Consider the following 18,824-nt stretch of genomic DNA (forward strand, 5'->3'; position numbering starts at 1 on the left):
AAATTGAATCCTACTCCATGTATTTTTTAAGAAAAGAAGCGTTTTCACTCTCTTGTAAACGTATGAGAGCCAGTCTCGTTGACACTTACTCTGGCCTCACTGCTGTATATAATAGCCCATTACAGAACCACATCATAACTTGAAGGTGCCTCATTATGGGCATTTAGGGACTGTTACCAAATTTCACCATTACAAAATATTATCAGAAACATCTTCCTACAGGTCTTCTCATACACACATGTAAGGTCTCTCTGACGTACTTAATTAGGAGTAGAATTGCATTTTCAACTTTGTTTTTGCCAAATTATTCTCTAAAATGGTTGCAGTGACCAGTAGACTATTGCTCTTTTATCAACAGTGTATCAATTCTCTTCCTGTTTATGTCACATATTTACCAATACTGTTTAAATTTTTAACAATCTGATGGGTGTGAAAGAACAGACCCTAGTTTTCTTTTCTTTTTTTTTTTTTTTTAATTTTTTTTAACATTTACTCATTTTTGAGAGACAGAGAGAGACAGAACATGAGCGGGGAAGGGGCAGAGGGAGAGGGAGACACAGAGTCCGAAGCAGGCTCCAGGCTCCGAGCTGTCAGCGCAGAGCTCGACGCGGGGCTCGAACTCACGAACTGCGAGATCATGACCTGAGCCAAAGTCGGACGCCCAACCGACTGAGCCACCCAGGTGCCCCAGGCCCTAGTTTTCATGTGCATTTATCTCATCTTACCAGGAAGGTAAAATACGTTTTCATATTTTTTACTATTTGTGTCTCCTCTTCTGTGAATTATGTTTGTATCTGTAGCCTTTTTTCCTACTAAGTAGTTTGGTTTTTTTCTTTTTGAACTGTAGAAGTTCTTGAATATACTGTGAATACTAACCCTCTTTTGATTATAGTACAAAAAAATGAATGTACCTTTAACCTTTCTATGGCTTAGTTTTTTTAGAATGATTTATTATCACAAAACTCAAACAACAGAAAACAATCCACCATTCACTGATCTATACATATGTGATAAAACTACATAATAAAAGGGAATAACAAACACTTATAAATTATGGTTATCTCTAGGGGTGCCTGGGTGTCTCAGTCGGTTAAGCATCTGACTCTCGGTTTTGACTCAGGTCATGATCTCGTGGTTTCCGGAGTTCAAGCCCCGTGTTGGGCTCTGCACCGGTAGCATGGAGCCTGCTGGGATGCTCTCTCCCTCTCTCTGCTCCTTCCCAACTTGCATTGTCTCTCTTTCTCTCTGTCTCAGAATACATAAATAAAAAACTTAAAAAAAAATTACAGTTATCTCTAGAAGGAGGCAGGCTAATGTGAACAGAAAGTAGATGTAATAATGATAATGTCTTATTTGTAAATTGGTTGATGAATTCACAGGTGTTCCTTTCATTATGACCCATTATTGCTTATATATTACAATCTTATGTGTGTATCAAAATATTAAACGTGAAAAAAGTCATTTGTAACTGCAGATACACAGACACATAAAGGTACACTTATTCTTACCTGACAGATAACAGCTTATAAATGGAAGAAATAATCCCACACTTAGGTACATTTTGGGACATAGTGAATGAATCAGGAAGGAAAGAAAGCAATGGAGAGTAAGAGAAAAGGATGAAGTGTGGAAGGGAGGATGGAAGAAAGGGAGAAGGAAAGAATAAAGGAAAGAGGCAAAGGAAAAAGGGATGGAAGGAAGAAGAGAGGGAAGTAGAGCCAGAAAGGAGAGAAGGAGGAACTGTCTTCATTCCAAAATCATAAAGAGAATCTTTTGTATTTTCTTCGTGCAGCTTTGCTTTTCACCATTTAGGATTTACTCTGCCTGGAGGGGACTATAAAGATATGGGATGTGTAGGATACAAAAAATGAAATCCAATTTTCCTCTATGTAGATAACTCAAATTGCCTCATCACACTTGTTACTGAAGAATTCATCCTTTTTAATGCTACTCTCTATCTATTATATTTCCATATATGGTCTGGTCTCTTTTTGGATTGTTTACTCTGTATCACGAGTCTATTTCTTTGTATCTACACCACAGCATTACTACCAAGTAAGTTGTGTTACCTGGTAGGACGAGTCTTTCTACCCTGTCCTTCAAATTTACCCTTTCTATTACTGCCCTTGTCCATATAAATTTCTTTCTTTAAAAAAAAAAATAATAAGTTTATTTATTTTGGAAGAGACAGTGCATGAGTGGGGAGGGGAAGACAGAGAGAGGGAGACAGAGAATCCCAAGCAGGCGCTACAGCTGTCAGCGCAGAGCCTGATGCAGGGCTCAAACTCATGAACTTTGAGATCATGACCTGAGCCGAAATCAAGAGTTGGACGCTTAACTGAATGAGCCACTCAGGCGCCCCTCAATATAAATTTCTTAATCACCTTCTCAAATTCAGTAGAAAGCCCGATGATAATTATCAATGCTATCGAAATTAATTTATGTAGTAACATGAGGAAAATTAACATTATTAAGACACTGAGTATTCCTATACATGAACCTGAGATATATTTCCATTCATCTAGGTATGCTTTCATCTCTAGTATTGTTTTTCAACAAAAACTTTATAGTTTTCTCAAAAAAATCATAACTTATCATTATTTTTAAAATGCTCTGCAACTGTTAGATATTTAGAAGGCTCTCAAAGCTTTATTACTGACTATCACAATAAGCAACCATTTTAAGAATAAAATATCTGGTTGACTTTCTAGACTGTTCTTTAGGGCCAAATCTTAGAGGTCTGTCACCTGGAAGTTTTTGAGGAGAGCACTGAGGAAAGTGAAAGTCCTATTACTAATTTCTATTTTTTCTGAATCTCGGTGTCTAATTTTTTTAAAATTCAGAGTATTCTAAGGGCACCTGGATGGCTCAGTCGGTTAAGTGTCTGACTTCAGCTCAGGTCATGATCTCGCAGTTTGTGAGTTCGAGTTCTGCATGGGGTTCTGTGCTAACAGCTCAGATTCTGAGCCTGACTCTGATTCTGTGTCTCCCTCTCTCTCTGTCCCTCCCCAACTTGCACTCTGTCTCTCTCTCTCACTCAAAAAAATAATAAACATTGGAAAAAAAATGTTTATTTTAATTCAAAGCATTCTATTTTATCTCACTTCATCATACTAAAAAAGAGTTCTTTTGGGGCGCCTGGGTGGCTCAATCGGTTAAGCGTCCGACTTCAGTTCAGGTCATGATCTCACAGCTCATGAGTTTGAGCCTCGCGTTGGGCTCTGTGCTGACAGCTCAGAACCTGGAACCTGCTTCAGGTCCTGTGTCTCCCTCTCTCTCTGCCCCTCCCCCACTCACACTCTCTGTCAAAAATAAACATTTAAAAAAAAAAAAAAAGAGTTCCTTCATATATATGACCAGGTGTGTCATACCAATACAAATATAATTCATGATATAATTTTATAACTTTAAGTAACCTGTTTAGAAGACTAGTCCTAATGACAAACCAGGAAGAAAAAAAAAAAACCTTGATTTAAAAAAAAAAAGTCAAATTCCATCTTCCATTAGAATGTTTAAAATTGAGAAATGAATTTATAAAAGGTAGGATTTAGTCACTTTCAGTTACGTTTGAGTATTGGAGTTTATTTAGCAACATTTAGCTAAGCTCTAGTTCGCAAAGCACTGATCTCTGTCACCAGAGACATGGCTGCTTAGTCCACCACCAGTAGCTTCCGGATGATCGCTGAACAGAAGAAAGTTGGGGCAGAACTGTTTTGGTCATGTCTCGAGGTAAATGGAAGAAGGAGCAACAGCCTTGGACTCTCCTTGTTCTATCGTGATAAAAGAGATCAGTAAGAAGTAGAAAAAAGGTATTAACTGACCAGAATTTCAATAAAAATGTGAAAAAACAATAAAATCTTAAAAAGAAGTAAAATAAAGGTATGCCACCCATTCAGCTCTCCTCTCCCAGTGAGCACCATCTGTAGCACCTGAACTCAACCCTCTTTTTTTTAATCCTAGGAAGAATTAAATCCATCCCATTTGTGAAAGCCTCTATGAGTAGCAGCAGTTACATTCAAAATAAGAGGGAGAAAAGAAAGAAAATAAGTATCCATAAGATTTATGTGAGGAAAACACACACACACACACACACACACACACACACACACACACACAAACCTTAGAGCAATCCTTAGCAGATGAAAATTTAGCAGGTGTAAACGACTTTTCTTAAAATACTTTCCATTGAAAAATAATAAAACTTTGTAACATAAAATAAAACACAGATGTGGGAAGCAACACAAAATCTGTGTATATTAACAAAATAACAGTGTTATATCTTTGGAATGGGATCTGTAGAGGGGCATAAAATGATTCTTTTCACTTTGAATAGTAATTGACATTTTTTTACCATAAGCTCATAGTAGTTCTGTAATAATAACTTTTTAAAGACTAATTAAAGTTAAATCCATTAGAGCTCAACAGTAGAATCAAGCCACAAAATTTATCTGTTTTTTTTAAGTATCTGCTGAAGTCACACAGCTCTGGGTCTACTTAGGAGATGAATGATCTCTGGACATTCAACTCTGAATCACATGCCTAGCACAGTACCTGAAACATTCTAGAATATTAAATGTGAATACTCTCTTCAATAAAAATGCTTTTTACTTTAAAAAGCATTTTAATCTCTTTCCATCTTCATCCAGTCCTTTATCGCAAAAAATACATATTTACTCATGTTACAGATCTCATGGAGGGGAAAACGAACGAGGCCAAGAAGAGTTAAACGTAACATGTAAATGGCCTTTTCAATACATGAACTTCCATTATTAAGAAACTAATATTCCAAAAGGGAGCGCGGCCCACCACGTACAAGGCTCAGAACTCACTTACCTGGTGTGTCCTAAAGATTCTCGCCATATTGGCAGCATCACAACAGGCTTAACCGCACACTCCAAAATAGCTAAAGCCAATGCAAATTCTCTGGGTTTGCTACACATCTGAACTGCCTTGATCCAATTCGCCCTGTATGTCAGAAGAAGAAAAAAAAATTCTTTCACTTGTTGGTCTTCAATTAAAAGCACAAGAGTTGTGATTCATGACTCCACCTCATATGGCAGATGTTTCTAGGCCAAGCAAGTATCAATACACTGCTACTGGAAGTTCCTAATTCACCGAGTCACAGATTTTGAATACTAGAAGGAATCCCAGAGGTCAGTTAGTCTTTCAACTCCTTAAATGTTCTACAGTGTTCTGGAACTTTGTCTTGCCTTCACTTGACTCCAGGGATAAAGACTTTGCTTTCCAGAAATCTTCCAAATGCTAATGCTGGTTCAATAACTTGGAAGTACACTCACATCCCTCATATCCTCAGTGTTTTGCTGCCTAAACTGACTGCATTCAATTTATTGGTAACAAGTTTAAAGTGAGCACCTGCAATAAGCATTTCGCAAATATTTAGTATATTCACAGCAATAAATGAACCTGAGTGTCCTTTACCTGTGTGAAGCCCAATTTGGATGAAGAAAGGATGAAGGGATATTGTTCTCCAGTTGGGTGATAGTCAGCCTCAGTGTAGATATGGTAAGAACTTTGGACCCATGGACAGAACCATTCCATTTGAACTCTCCTGCTGGAGTCAGACAGAATTTATGTGCAAGATGCCTTCTCTTATCATGATCTTCTCTGTGCTGGTGCTTATTCAGAGCAAATGAATTGGTGGAGTACTGATTGTGGTAGACTCGATACTTCCCTTCTTGACCCAACTTAAAATAATTGTTGATATTTCCTTTCATGACCACTTCCTTTTTGGTGCTCAACCGTGAAATTTCTCCTTGAGAGTTAACTACCAGTACCTGACCAAGAAGATAAAGAGATTCATTATTCATATCAAATATGTAAACTTGATCAACTGTCTTTTAATAATTTGTAATTTATCATTCCAAATAAGGCATACCTTATGACTGAACTTTTGAAATGTTACGTTTATTTATTTTGAGGGAAACACAGAGTCTACAAACAGGGGAGGGGCAGAGAGAGAGAGAGAGAGAGAGAGAGAGAGAGAGAGAGGAAGAGACAGAGAATCCCAAGCAGGCTCCACACTGTCAGCACACAGCCCAACCTGGGGCTTGAACTCATGAACTGTGAGATCATGACCTGAGCCCAAATCAAGAGTCAGACGCTTAACCGACTAAGCCTCCCAGGTGCCCCGTGAACTTCTGAAATTTATAAGCGAAATTAAAAGCTAAAGCTAACTGTTTACAATTAAACAACCAAGATCTTCCCACAAAGAGAATCTCTAGTATACGTCAGACATTATTATTTTCATGCATCTCAAATACACACACAAAACTGCATGTGTATATCATTCACCAATTGTTAGTTCCAGCCTAAAAAACACAGGTTAGGGAAGAAGGAAACCATGGCATGTACTATTCCCCAAAAGATATATTCCTAAAAATATCTTTTCTTCTGCTCCTTTTATCATTCCAGCTTTAGCATAAGAGCCCACAGATACTTTAAAATCATGTTTTCAAACAGTTGATCCCAATCCTTTAGTGAACCATGAAATCGACAGTGGATCATATTCAACTTTATAAAAAACAAAGTATAATATACTCGAGTAGACTAGAAGAGAAAACACCAGAGTGCATCACACACAGTGAGGTAAAATCCTTTTTCAGGAAACTATTGAATAGGAGTCCTGGGTTGCTAAGAAAAATGTCATACTAAGGGTCAGAGTGAAAAACCAGCTTGAAAACTGCTGCTTTAAAGCAACTCCTATAGGGGCACCTGGATGGCTCAGTTGTGTAAGCATCCAACTTCAGCTCAGGTCAAGGATCTCACGGCTCATGAGTTCGAACCCTGTGTGTCGGGCTCTGTGCTGACAGCTTGGAGTCTGGAGCCTCTTTGGATTCTGTGTCTCCCTCTCTCTCTGCCCCTCCCCCACTTGTGCCCTGACTGACTCTCTCTCTCTCTCTCTCTCTCTCTCAAAAATGAAAAAAAAAGGGGCGCCTGGGTGGCGCAGTCGGTTGAGCGTCTGACTTCAGCCAGGTCACGATCTCGCGGTCCGTGAGTTCGAGCCCCGCGTCGGGCTCTGGGCTGATGGCTCAGAGCCTGGAGCCTGTTTCCGATTCTGTGTCTCCCTCTCTCTCTGCCCCTCCCCGTTCATGCTCTGTCTCTCTCTGTCCCAAAAATAAATAAACATTGAAAAAAAAAATTTAAAAAAAAAAAAAAATGAAAAAAAAAAATTAAAGAAAAAAAAAATAAAGCAACTCCTACAATGTTTATAAAAGAATATTGTATATTCTTGCATATCTACCTTGTAAATAATTCTTAAATGTGGGAGACACATTGTGGCATTATTCTGCCACCCTGGCTAGCTGGGGGGCAAATACTAAGTCCTAGCTGGGGTGCCTGGCGGGCTCAGTTGAGGTTTTGAGTTTGAGCCCCACACTGAGTATGGAGATTACTTAAAAAAAAATTTTTTTTTTAATTACTAAATCCTAGCTTCGGTCTTTTTGTTCATAATCAGAGCTAGGATGCTGTGCTGTTCTATGCACTGTACTCTGCTACTATCATGGGGCAAGCAGAGACCCATCCACTAGCTGCAGGTTCAGCTAAATTTATTATAACCAGAACTGAGCATTAAGTCATCTAGAACTCTTTACTAAAGCCCACAAACAGGGTACTCATTACCATATGTGTAAAAGAAGGCTCTATCTCTTTAGAATTATATACAATAAAACTAGCCATACAGAAAGAAAGTATACCACCCATTTATAGCATTTCCCTGCATGAACTGAAATTTGGGTACACAACTATACTTACTGTAATACAGGATGAAACTAACCACTTTCAATCTGGTTACCCACTACACTCTTGGAAGGAGAGCAAATAGAATTCAAAAGGAGGTCTACAAACTTCCCATCCCTATTTTTAAGGCATGATAAATAAAATTATTTCACATGCCAGAGATTTTTGTGTTAAGCAGAAAAAACATACCTCTTTGCCCTCCTTAAATAATTTATTTGCTTCATGGGCTGCAGCAGCCACCTGTTGGCTCTTCAGCTGACTCAGCTTGCTGTCTGGATTCCGTAATCTGGTGATAATTCGAGTTGACCCAGATGTCCCTCTTCCAGCTCCAGGAGACTCACTTATTTCTCCATTAGACTTCTCTGATTTGAAATCACCTGTTAGCAAACGAAAAGCCAAAAGTAAATGCTAAGAGCAAGTAAGTTATAACAATTTCTGATTTATCCAAAACTCATACCTGATGCACATCTAAGATCCAGAAAGTAAACAAAAAGTCCTTGAATAGCCAAAGCAAATGTATTCATTCTTAAGGGCTTTGCTTAGAAGAAAGTATGTCAGAACTTTACTGTCATTTATTATTTTACAGAAAATTCAAACATGCCAGGTTATCTGTACAAAGCACATCTACTAGAAAACATGAAGGGCTGCTACAAATTTATAAACATCATAACTCAAAATGCACACTAATAAAATGTTGCCTCATATATTCAATGTGGATTTTGTATAAAAAGTAAATGGTATAATTAATTTTAGAAAGATGTCCACTGAAATTGTTTAAATACATAATAGTTTAAAGCTTATAAACATAAATGCCAAGTGAATTTTCACCTAAGAAATCTAGATAGTTATCTGTGTATACAAGTAATTATACATGCAAAATCAACTAAATCAGGTTTTTTTAATGTTATAAAGACCTCTCACATTTTCATAATAACTTAATTTTTTTTTTTTTAAGTGACAGATTGTTATGCCAAGGGACATTTTCTGCTTTTCCATGAATCTCACTTTGGCTGAGAATTTCTCTACATTCTTAAAACTTTTGCATCATTATCCAATTTCCACTGGCCAGATAGCTGAACAAGATTTCTCTTTTCAATTTAAAACCTTTTAAAATTTGGGTCGCCTGGGTGGCTCTGTCGGTTAAGCATCCGACATCGGCTCAAGTCATGATCTCATGGTCCATGAGTTCGAGCCCCACATCGGGCTCTGTGCTGACAGGCTCAGAGCCTGGAGCCCGCTTCCAATTCTGTGTCTCCGTCTCCCCTTGCCCGTCCCCTGCTCACTCCCTGGTTCTCTCCTTCTCAAAAACAAATAAACGTTAAAAAAAAAAAATTATAAAGTCTTTTAAATTAAGAATTGTGTGGCACTGGAAAATGAAAGATTAAACAGAAAACTTGCTGTATTTTATAAAAATTGCATTTTGAGTAGAAAAAAAATTAGAATGGGAAAACTATTTTAGAAAATATAAAATTCAGGAAAACATTTCTTAATTTTATCTGACCAACACCCCTTCTTTCTTTTGGAGATATGCTTTTCCCCTACTTCAGTCATATTATTCAGCCAGGGCTACAAAATAATTATCCTGCTATATTGGGTAAACAATGTCACCCAGCTTGGCCAGAGAGAGCATATCACTGCCTGGCCACAGTGACTGTCCAGATCTGGCTATGTGGCCCCAGCCATTCAGCCCACTACTCTAATTTTCAAAATCTGGTGACAGATAAAGCCTCTTGCTTTTTTAAAATTCTATTTTATTTTATGTACGTATGTATGTAATCTCTACACCCAACATGTACGTATGTATGTATGTATGTATATAAACAATCTCTACATCCAATGTGGGGCTTAAACTCTCGACCCCAAGACCAAAAGTTGTATGCCCTTCTGATTAAGCCAGCCAGGCACCCCGGTCTTGTTTTTTGTGTTAGTGAGCAGAAAGAGTATAAATTAGGGGTTGTCTACTTTTATCTCACAACATGGAAAAAAGTTTCAACAATAAGAGACAATAAGTTATTGGGGAGGGAGGGTGGATAAGAGGAAGAGGAAGACCCATGGTAACCTCGTTTGGCTCCCACGGTTCAATAATGCACCTGAGGCTGTCTGTCACTCCCTCCAGACTTCCCAGAAGCATGAGCCAATTAAATTCTCTTTTTATTGTAAGCAAGTCTGGTGGATTTCTGTCACTTACAACCAATAAATTCTAAATAATCCAGTAGAATATTTAAAAACGTTTGAGCCCAAAATATGGCACTAACTAAATCAAGGTAGGGTAGAGGTATTATCAGGTGTTTTTCTGGCCCAGGTTGAAAAGCCAGAAACCTTCGATGTGTGACATCAAAGCGGTTGGTCAGACTATCAACAATTTTCTCTTGGGTCTCAGACCATGAGCCTACCAATGTTGAAGTTCATATCAAGATGTTGAACTACAGTAGCTATTTCCTGGGACCATTAATACGGCCCTACAATAAACACTTTATAGAAAGCATCTGATCTAGGCTAAATTTCCTAAAAGCAGCAAGGGCAAGCACAGTGCTTTTTAAGGAAGCCCTTCAACTAAGAACCTGAGAGTCCATCCTTTGACCCTTTGCTAAGGTGCCTTTTTTTTTTTTTTTTTTTAGGTTTATTTATTTATTGAAGTGATCTCTACTCCCCATGTGGACCTAAACTCAAGGAACCGAAGATCAAGAGTCGACCCGAGGGGCACCTGGGTGGCTCAGTCGGCTGAGCGTCCGACTTTTGACTTTGTCCCACTTTGACTTCGGCTCAGGTCCCGTCATGATCTCATGGTTCGTGAGGGGAGTTCGAGCCCCACACTGGGCTGCCTGCTGTCAGCCTGCTTCCGCACAGAGCCCGCTTCGTTTCCCCAGCTTGAGCTCTCTCAAAAATAAATATTAAAAAAAAGAGTTGACCCCCAAGATCAAGAGTCACAAGCTCTTGCAACTAAGCCAGCCAGGCACCCCTGACACTTGCTAAATTGCATGCAAATAAGAGAAAGGAGGTATAAAAATTCACCCTTAGGGGTAAGACTTGAAGTGGCCGAGAAAGGGAACAAGGCCTGTCTAACACCCCCTACCCAGAGGCCACATTCCTCCCATTATAAAGGAGTGAATCACTTCCATGCAGCCTGGAGGCAGAGTACAGAGCGGCTTTAAGCCAGCCTCTGGAGCTCGTTGTTTAAGGATGGCAGGAGGCAGAAAGAAGCCTAGGCAGACTTTATTTACCTGAAGGCTAGGGAATCTGGTCTGAAGAGCAGACCCACAGAGCAAGTACGGTGGCTACACCTTCAGAGACCCTGAGCAGAGTTTCTGGGTATTAGGTGCTAGGCTGGGAACCCAGGCAATCTACCAGGGAGTGCTACTGCCAGAAAAAAACTCCCAATCTGCCATGCTGAGAGAGATGATTATTTAAACCTACAGCAATCCCCAGCAACCCATTCTGGAAAACAGCCAGCAAGAACCAGGCTGCTAAAGCAGACTGGTCTCTGGAAGGGGGATCTTCCCAGGTACTTCTCACATTTCATCCACAGCCATCCTCCACAACACCCAGGGCAGCCAGATTCACCAGAGAATACCTTCCACTATCAGGAGAGCAAGTGTTATAGAAAGTTTAAATTCATAATCTGGCTCACAGATTGTGAGATTGAGAGAAGCTACATCCAGACCAAATCAAAAACAATACACAATACCCAGAAGTTCTAGATAAAGTTACAATTACCAGATGTACTTTTGGGAAGTTTTTGAAAACCTCTTCAGTTGTGGTGAGATCTTCACATTGTGTTCAGCAGAGACAGTTTTAAATTTGAGTAAATACGTTTGTGCCGAGCTACCAAAGGGTAGAGCTGTGGGTACTTGTTTCCTATCTTTGCAGCATCCCTCTTTCTTTGGAAAACCACTCCTACCCCGCTCCAGTCATACACTTTTGCTGGAGCCATCAAGTATAATACCTTGCCTGCCCTGGCCACAGGAGTGGGAACAATGTGTCCAAGATAGGCCACTCAAATTTCTTCCTCAAGGACTTTTGATTTGGAGCAGGAGTAGGGGCCTTGCCTTTGGGTCACAGACCTTGGAAAGATAGGAATACAAACCGCTGGTGCCATCTTCCCTGCCACTTGGAAAAAGCCTGTCTGCATCAGGAGAGAATGAAGTTAACACACAAACACATGCCGATCAAAAGGTGGGAGAGAAAGAGAGGAAGACAGAAAAGCTTTGATACCTGGGGGTCCAGGTATCTGAACTTCCCAATTACATGAGCTAATTACATTCCCTTTTCACCGAAGCTACTCTGAGCTGGTTTGGCAGTTTGCAACTGAAAAGAAGTTCTAATTAAAACAGATCTCTATCTCATACCATACACAAAATTATACAGGATTAAAAACAAAGTTACAGAAGTACTATGTGAAATTACTATAAAACATGTACATGCTTGGGGTAGGGTTTTCCTGAGTAAAACACAAAATCCAGAGAAACCTTAAAGAAAGAAATTTAACTATATAAAAATATCTGTATAACAAGATAACAGGAAGAGTTAAAAGCAAGCAGTGACTATGTAAGTACATACATAAAATCAAAGGTAATAGCCATAATACATAAAGCATTCCTAAAACTCATTAAGAAAAACTGTCAAAACTCAACAGGAAAAAACGAACAAAAGATAGGAATCAGCAATTCACTGAAAGTCCAACCGACACATAAAAAGAAACTCAACCATATTAGTAAGCAACGATATGCAAATTTTTAAATGAAATATTTTTCACCATTAGCAAAAATGTAAACGGTGGATGATGTTGAATTCTTCTTCGTATGTATGAAGAAATAACCTATTATGTAAATTATTGGTATAAATCCCTTTTAATGTACAATTAAGCAGCAGTCATCACTATTTTTAAAATGTACCTACCATTTGACCCAGCAATTTCACTTACTGTTCCTATACTGCCAGAAATACTTACATAAATACACAAAGATATATGCTAAGGATGTTTAAAAAAGCACCACTATTTGTAACAAGAAAAAAACTGTTAACAGACTCAATGTCCACTAATAGAGAAATAGTAAATAAATTACTGTTCATCCATACTGTGGAGTACCATGCAGCAGTTAAAAAAAAAAAAAATGAACGAATTCAATTTATATCATGGAAAGGTCCCCTACATGGAAAAAAAGCAAGATGCAGAACCATACATGCAAAATGATTCCATTTTTGCGAAAAAATAAAATAAAATAAAAATAAACCTTCTTGTAAACACACATACATTATGTAACCACGTGGAAAAAAATAGAAAATGTTACACACCAAACTGTTGACAGTGGTTACCTGTGGGGAGGGGGTAGTAAAAAGATTTTTTCCTGTGTGCTTTTGCATTTTTTTAAATAAAGACAATGAATGCAAGTGCTATTCGTGCTTAAAAAAAAAAAAAAAAAAAAAGAAGCAAAAAAGGCAAAGAAAATCTAGGTCTTCCCACCCCATCAAACTTTTATTCAAAAAATTAAAAATTAAAAAAATTAAAAAGCTCGCTTGAATGGATGAAGTGTATTCTTACCTATCTCTTCTTGAATAGAGACAGGTGTATGAGACTCTCTTTCTCCATTTTCAGGCTCATCAGCTGCCTTAGCAGATTCGCTCTGGGAAGAATTTAGTTCACTGCTGCTGTTACTGTTTTCCAGATTAGGCTGGATGGAGGTAGTGGTAGCACTAGTGTTACTGCTGTCACAGGTCTTGTTAGGGTCTTCTAGAAAAATAGAATATCTGATTTTTAGATTAGAAATCACATGAAAAGCCACTGCTTTGCCAGAAAAGACATTTCGCTGTTTTAGGTTTGCATTACAAAGCTAGATTTCAAAAAGAAAAGCTGCTCACGTAGGAAGGATGTAATGTGTGAGATTTATAAGCAACACCCTAGGAGTTGTTTTTTAAGCCTTTCAGTCTATTAACTCAGACTCTTAGCATCTTAGTCTCTAGCACAAGGCAGACAGCCTTTCAGTTACCCCAGAGCTGAAGAAGAAGAATAAAGTGATAGAATTATCCCACAAAATGTAGAAATGGTTTTGAGATAATCCCTCAAAATCTGAAATTTATATTCTTTCCAAAAAGTAGTCAAACAGTATTAGGAACAGTATTAAACAGGATTATTTATCTCTAAGATTTTCTGCTTGAATTCTGTGTTCCCAAATTAACTAGAAGGTAACGCTTAAGTCATTGTAAATTTTAAGAACAATTTAATAGTTAGCAGTAAAAGTACTGCTCCTAAAAGAATCATCAAAATGAACACTACCATGAACGGAGAGCCTAGGTCTTTCCATGGTAGTTCAGAAATTAAGAGCCTCCCTCCCTCTGTATTTCATTTTGCCACTAAGATACTTTTAAAATCAATCCCCTAAATTAAAAAGTGGTTGGCCGTATATCACAAAGGCTATCTCTAATGAATAATGAGTTCCTAGTTTTTTTTGAGAGAAGAATCCCAACAACCTGATAGGAAAATGAGAAAATCTATAAGCAGTCACAAAAGAAGTAAAAATGGCCTTGAAACATATGGAAAAATGCTCACTTAATTCAAACTAACAGAAATGCAAAGGAAAACTATACGGAGCTTCCCAGTTATCAGACTGGCAAAATTCCAAGTCTCACAATACATTCAGGTGAAGAGGCAGTTTGCTAACAGGCACTCCCACACACAACACTGTGAGAGTGAAAAATGGGGCAAAGCGCATAAAAAGGAACTGACAATATCTACACGTGCACGCACTCGTAACCTACCAATCCCATGTCTAGAAATCTATCCCAAAATACGCTGGCAAAAAAATACTAAATTACTTATTTACAGAGCCACTCATTCCAGCATTATTTATAATGGTGAAAGACCAGAGACACAATGTCCATCAATGGGGCACTGGTTGAAAAAAAGGTGACACACACATGAAATATCATGCACCATAACAGGACTAGGGAAATCACTATATCCACATATGAATGGTTAAATGTAAAAAAGCAAAGTGTGAAATAGTACTTATAGTATGCCAACTTCTGTGTAAGAAGGGGAGAAAAATACAAATTTAAGGACAGATTTTTGCTTTTACTTATAAAAATTTTAAAACACTGGAAAAATAACCAAAAATTAATAAAAATGACTACCTAAGAGGGAAGGAAAGGAAATGATTACCTAGAGAGGGAATATATACAGTTTGATTTTGGAATCATGTAACTGTTTTACATTTTTTTAATTTTAATTTTTATTATTATTTTTTTTAATGTTTTATTTATTTTTGAGACAGGGAGAGACAGAGCATGAACAGGGGAGGGTCAGAGAGAGGGAGACACAGAATCCGAAACAGGCTCCAGGCTCTGAGCTGTCAGCACAGAGCCCAACGCGGGGCTCGAACCCACGTACCGCGAGATAATGACCCGAGCCGAAGTCGGCCGCTCAACCGACTGAGCCACCCAGGCGCCCCTTTTACATTTTTTTAAAATTAAAGTTAGAAACGCAATCCCTAAAAATTGAAAACTGAAATAAACCTAATTGTATATCAAGTTGTTGACATAACCATAAAATAAAAATTATTTTAAGTGACTTAGAAACACAGTACTTTGACTATACATCCTTAATGGAAATACAGCATAAGGATAAATAGAGAGCTACAAAAAAAAATCTGAAATGCTATTCAGTGGTCTTACTGTCAACAGTGATATTGATATTACAAAATTGCTATGATATACAAAATAATTTCCTTTTTTCTTTTTAAGTTTATTTGAGAGTGCACACATGTGCATAAGCTGGGGAGGGGCAGAGAGAGGGGGAAAGAGAAGCCCTCTGTCAGCACAGAGCCCAACATGGGGCTCGAACCCATGAACCATGAGATCATGACCTGAGCCAAAACCAAAAGTCAAACACTTAAACCGACTGAGCCACCCAGGTGCCCACAAAATCATTTCTTATTAATGTATACCAGGGTATTAATATTAATAACATTATTATTAATGGACATCTGTATGAGAATAAAGCAAAAATGTAAGTTACTACTCTGTTAAGAGCTAATAAGGCTTTCAGTGTGAGAGAAGTGATGCAAGTTTAAAAACAAAAACAAACAAAAAAAAGAAAAAAACACCAAAACTAAGTATGAAATCCTCAATCTGAATTGAAATGTCAATATGAATTGATGGTCTTTGTCTTTTCAAAAATACTTATTTGCTAACACCACCCACCAAAAAGGCCTAGAGGCAGTGACAGCCCAAAGCAGTAATACTCTGGGTCCAGATTGTGGTCTCTAAATATCATTCCCCACTAAAAGGAACCAGGGCTTCTTGGAGGAATGACTAATTCCAGGTCTGGTGTAAGAAATACATAAGGGAAGCCCCACACGTCTTATTCTGCCAAAAAGTGGAGACGCTATCTAAGGTTACCAGGGTTATGGAAAAAGGACTCAAAAGCCAACACGAAGGGGACTGTGGTCAATATAAGCAAAATAAATAACTACAACTGAATGAAAGAAACTGAGTATATGAAGGTCCAGGATCTCAAACAGATTCTTAAAATGAGAAAGCCATGCCCTTGTGTAAAAGTCCATAACTCATGACTCACCACTGAAGGTAACTGTTATACCAACTCCTGACTCTGAAAATTAAAATTAAAGAGAAATAATTTAAGCATTTATTCCTGCTCTGACTACAGTTCAAGGTATTCACACAGCCTTGGTTAATGAGGGAAAATTCTCCACAGAGTTTCAGTTAAAAAAAAAAAAAAAATAGAAAAAAAAAATCAGTGTATTATAATCTCCAAATAGATAACTATTTCTGAAATGACCATGAATGAATGAGAGGTTAACAGGAAATTTTATAATGTCACTACCTGAACTCACTGATCAATTTCACCATTTATAAAGGCAAAACAAACAGACATCATATCATGAGCCTTTTGATGCTATATGATTTGAAGTACCCAGAGCACATAGCTTATGGAATATTCTTGCCAAAAAGTTAAAAATGAATGTAATCAAGCTTTTAGAATAAATTAAAGAACACTAAGAAGAAGGAAACAGACAAGTTCCAAATGCAGGATACCCATAGCAGGATTACACTAGTATTCTTCAACAAGTCAACAACGTACCGAAAAAATTGGGGGAAAAAGAGTACTCTAGACTAAGAGGCTCAAGAGATGTAAAACCATATGTAATGGGGCACCTGGGAGGCTCAGTCAGTTGAGCATCTGACTCTTAATTTTGGGTCAGGTCACGATCTCACGGTTGTGAAACCAAGTCCTGTGTCCAACTCTGCATTCAGCGTGGAGCCTGCTTAGGATTCTCTCTCCCACTCTGCCCTTTCCCCGCTTGTGCACAGTCTCTCTCTCTCTCTCTCTCTCTCTCTCTCTCTCTCTCTTTCTCTCTCTCTCTCTCTTTCTCTCCATCCCTCCCTCCTCCCCTGCCTCAAAATAAATAAATATTTTTTTTGAAAAGGTTCTAGGGGTGCCTGGGTGGCTCAGTCATTTAAGCATTTGACTCTTGATTTCGGCTCAGGTCATAATCTCACAGTTTGCGGGTTTGAGCCCCACGTCAGGCTCTGCACTGATAGCGTGGAGCCTGCTTGGGATTCTCTGTCTACCTCTCTCTCTGCCCCTTCCTCCCTCTCTCTCTCTCAAAAATAAACAAACATTTTGAAAAAAGAATGTATTTTTAAAAGGGTTTTAAATAATATGTAACACAATACACCTGCTATCAAGATTAAAACAATTAAAAGAGAAATATACAGTTTTTTAGCAAATCATGTAAATCAATTCAACGAAGCAAAAGCATGTGAATTATACATCAGTTTGAGCTCCAGTATCAATAGTCTTGATTCTACTGTGTATCCCTTATAAAAACAAAACATGTTAGTGAACACAGGTTTCAGAGTGACAATTTACTTCAGGCAGGGGAGAGAGAGGCAGGGAATATGACTGGGGAGATGATTATAGATGCAGGTTAGTTTCAAAGCAGGACTTAGCTCTTTGTTTTAAGTGACAGGTTCCTAAGTATTTATTTTCATTATCATTAAGCAATTTAAAACCTTAATGAATAAATTAAGGGGGACTATACAATGGTCAATGATGAATACAATGAACTAAGGATTATGATTTATCTAACAATGTACACTTAGGGTCAAAAAAGAAAACAATTTTGGGGCACCTGGGTGGCTCGGTCGGTTAAGCGTCCGACTTCGGCTCAGGTCATGATCTCACGGTCCGTGAGTTCGAGCCCCGCGTCGGGCTCTGTGCTGACCGCTCAGGGCCTGGAGCCTGTTTCAGATTCTGTGTCTCCCTCTCTCTCTGCCCCTCCCCTGTTCATGCTCTGTCTCTCTCTGTCTCAAAAATAAATAAACGTTAAAAAAATTAAAAAAAAAAAAAAGAAAACAATTTTTTATTTCAGCAAAAAAAGGGCGGAGTAAAAAAAATCACGGGTAAAGCAAATATGACAAAATCTTGACAATTTTCTATCTAAGTGTTAGATATATGGTAGTGGGGGTGGAGCCATTAGACTCTTCTCTTCTGTGTATGTTTGAAAATTTTTATAGTAAACAAATTTTATGTGAAGGATGGAAATAATTTAATATCTGACAGCTGTAAACCACTAACACAATCAACTAACTCTTGTTGGAAAAATGCATATATCTGAAACAAAAGAAGTCTCACGTGAATAATATCAAATTCTTCACTAACCATTCTTTTCACAGCTGTAAAGTCTAGATTTGTAAAGCGCAGCAGTCCTAATTTATAAAGGTTTAATTAACATCTTCTCAAATAATGAAACAATATATAAAGATAACCATCCCAAGAAAGAAAGGCAGAAAGAAAGAAGGAAAGAAATCCCCTCATTTATGAGCTCAGAGTTCAGAGTGTACTTTCTCACAGAAAAATAAGAAAAAGTGATTAGATTCTACACCAGCCCACAAAAACTTTTTTAACATAATATACTCCAAGTATGGTTTTAACTAAGAAAATACTTCTGGGGGGCACCTGGGTGACTCGGTTGAGCACCCGACTTTTGATTTTGGCTCAAGACATAATCTCACAGTTGTGGGATCGAGCCCCACATCAGGCTCAGGCA

The 18,824-nt window shown here is 38.1% G+C and overlaps 1 protein-coding gene across 1 annotated transcript in view; it reads right to left on the minus strand.

Moving 5' to 3' along the window:
• BPTF (bromodomain PHD finger transcription factor) overlaps positions 1–18,824 on the minus strand; it is a 150,931-nt gene that overhangs the window by 66,531 nt on the left and 65,576 nt on the right. The window contains exons 7-10 of the mRNA XM_040451995.1: positions 13,295–13,483; positions 7,945–8,132; positions 5,440–5,795; positions 4,834–4,965 (exon numbers count right to left, since the gene is read on the minus strand). Coding sequence (XP_040307929.1) covers positions 4,834–4,965; positions 5,440–5,795; positions 7,945–8,132; positions 13,295–13,483 — 865 coding nt within the window. The remainder of the gene's footprint in view (positions 1–4,833; positions 4,966–5,439; positions 5,796–7,944; positions 8,133–13,294; positions 13,484–18,824) is intronic.

The sequence above is a fragment of the Herpailurus yagouaroundi genome, unplaced genomic scaffold (assembly GCF_014898765.1).
Source record: "Herpailurus yagouaroundi ecotype Mexico unplaced genomic scaffold, PumYag 206, whole genome shotgun sequence".
Lineage (NCBI taxonomy): Eukaryota > Metazoa > Chordata > Mammalia > Carnivora > Felidae > Herpailurus > Herpailurus yagouaroundi.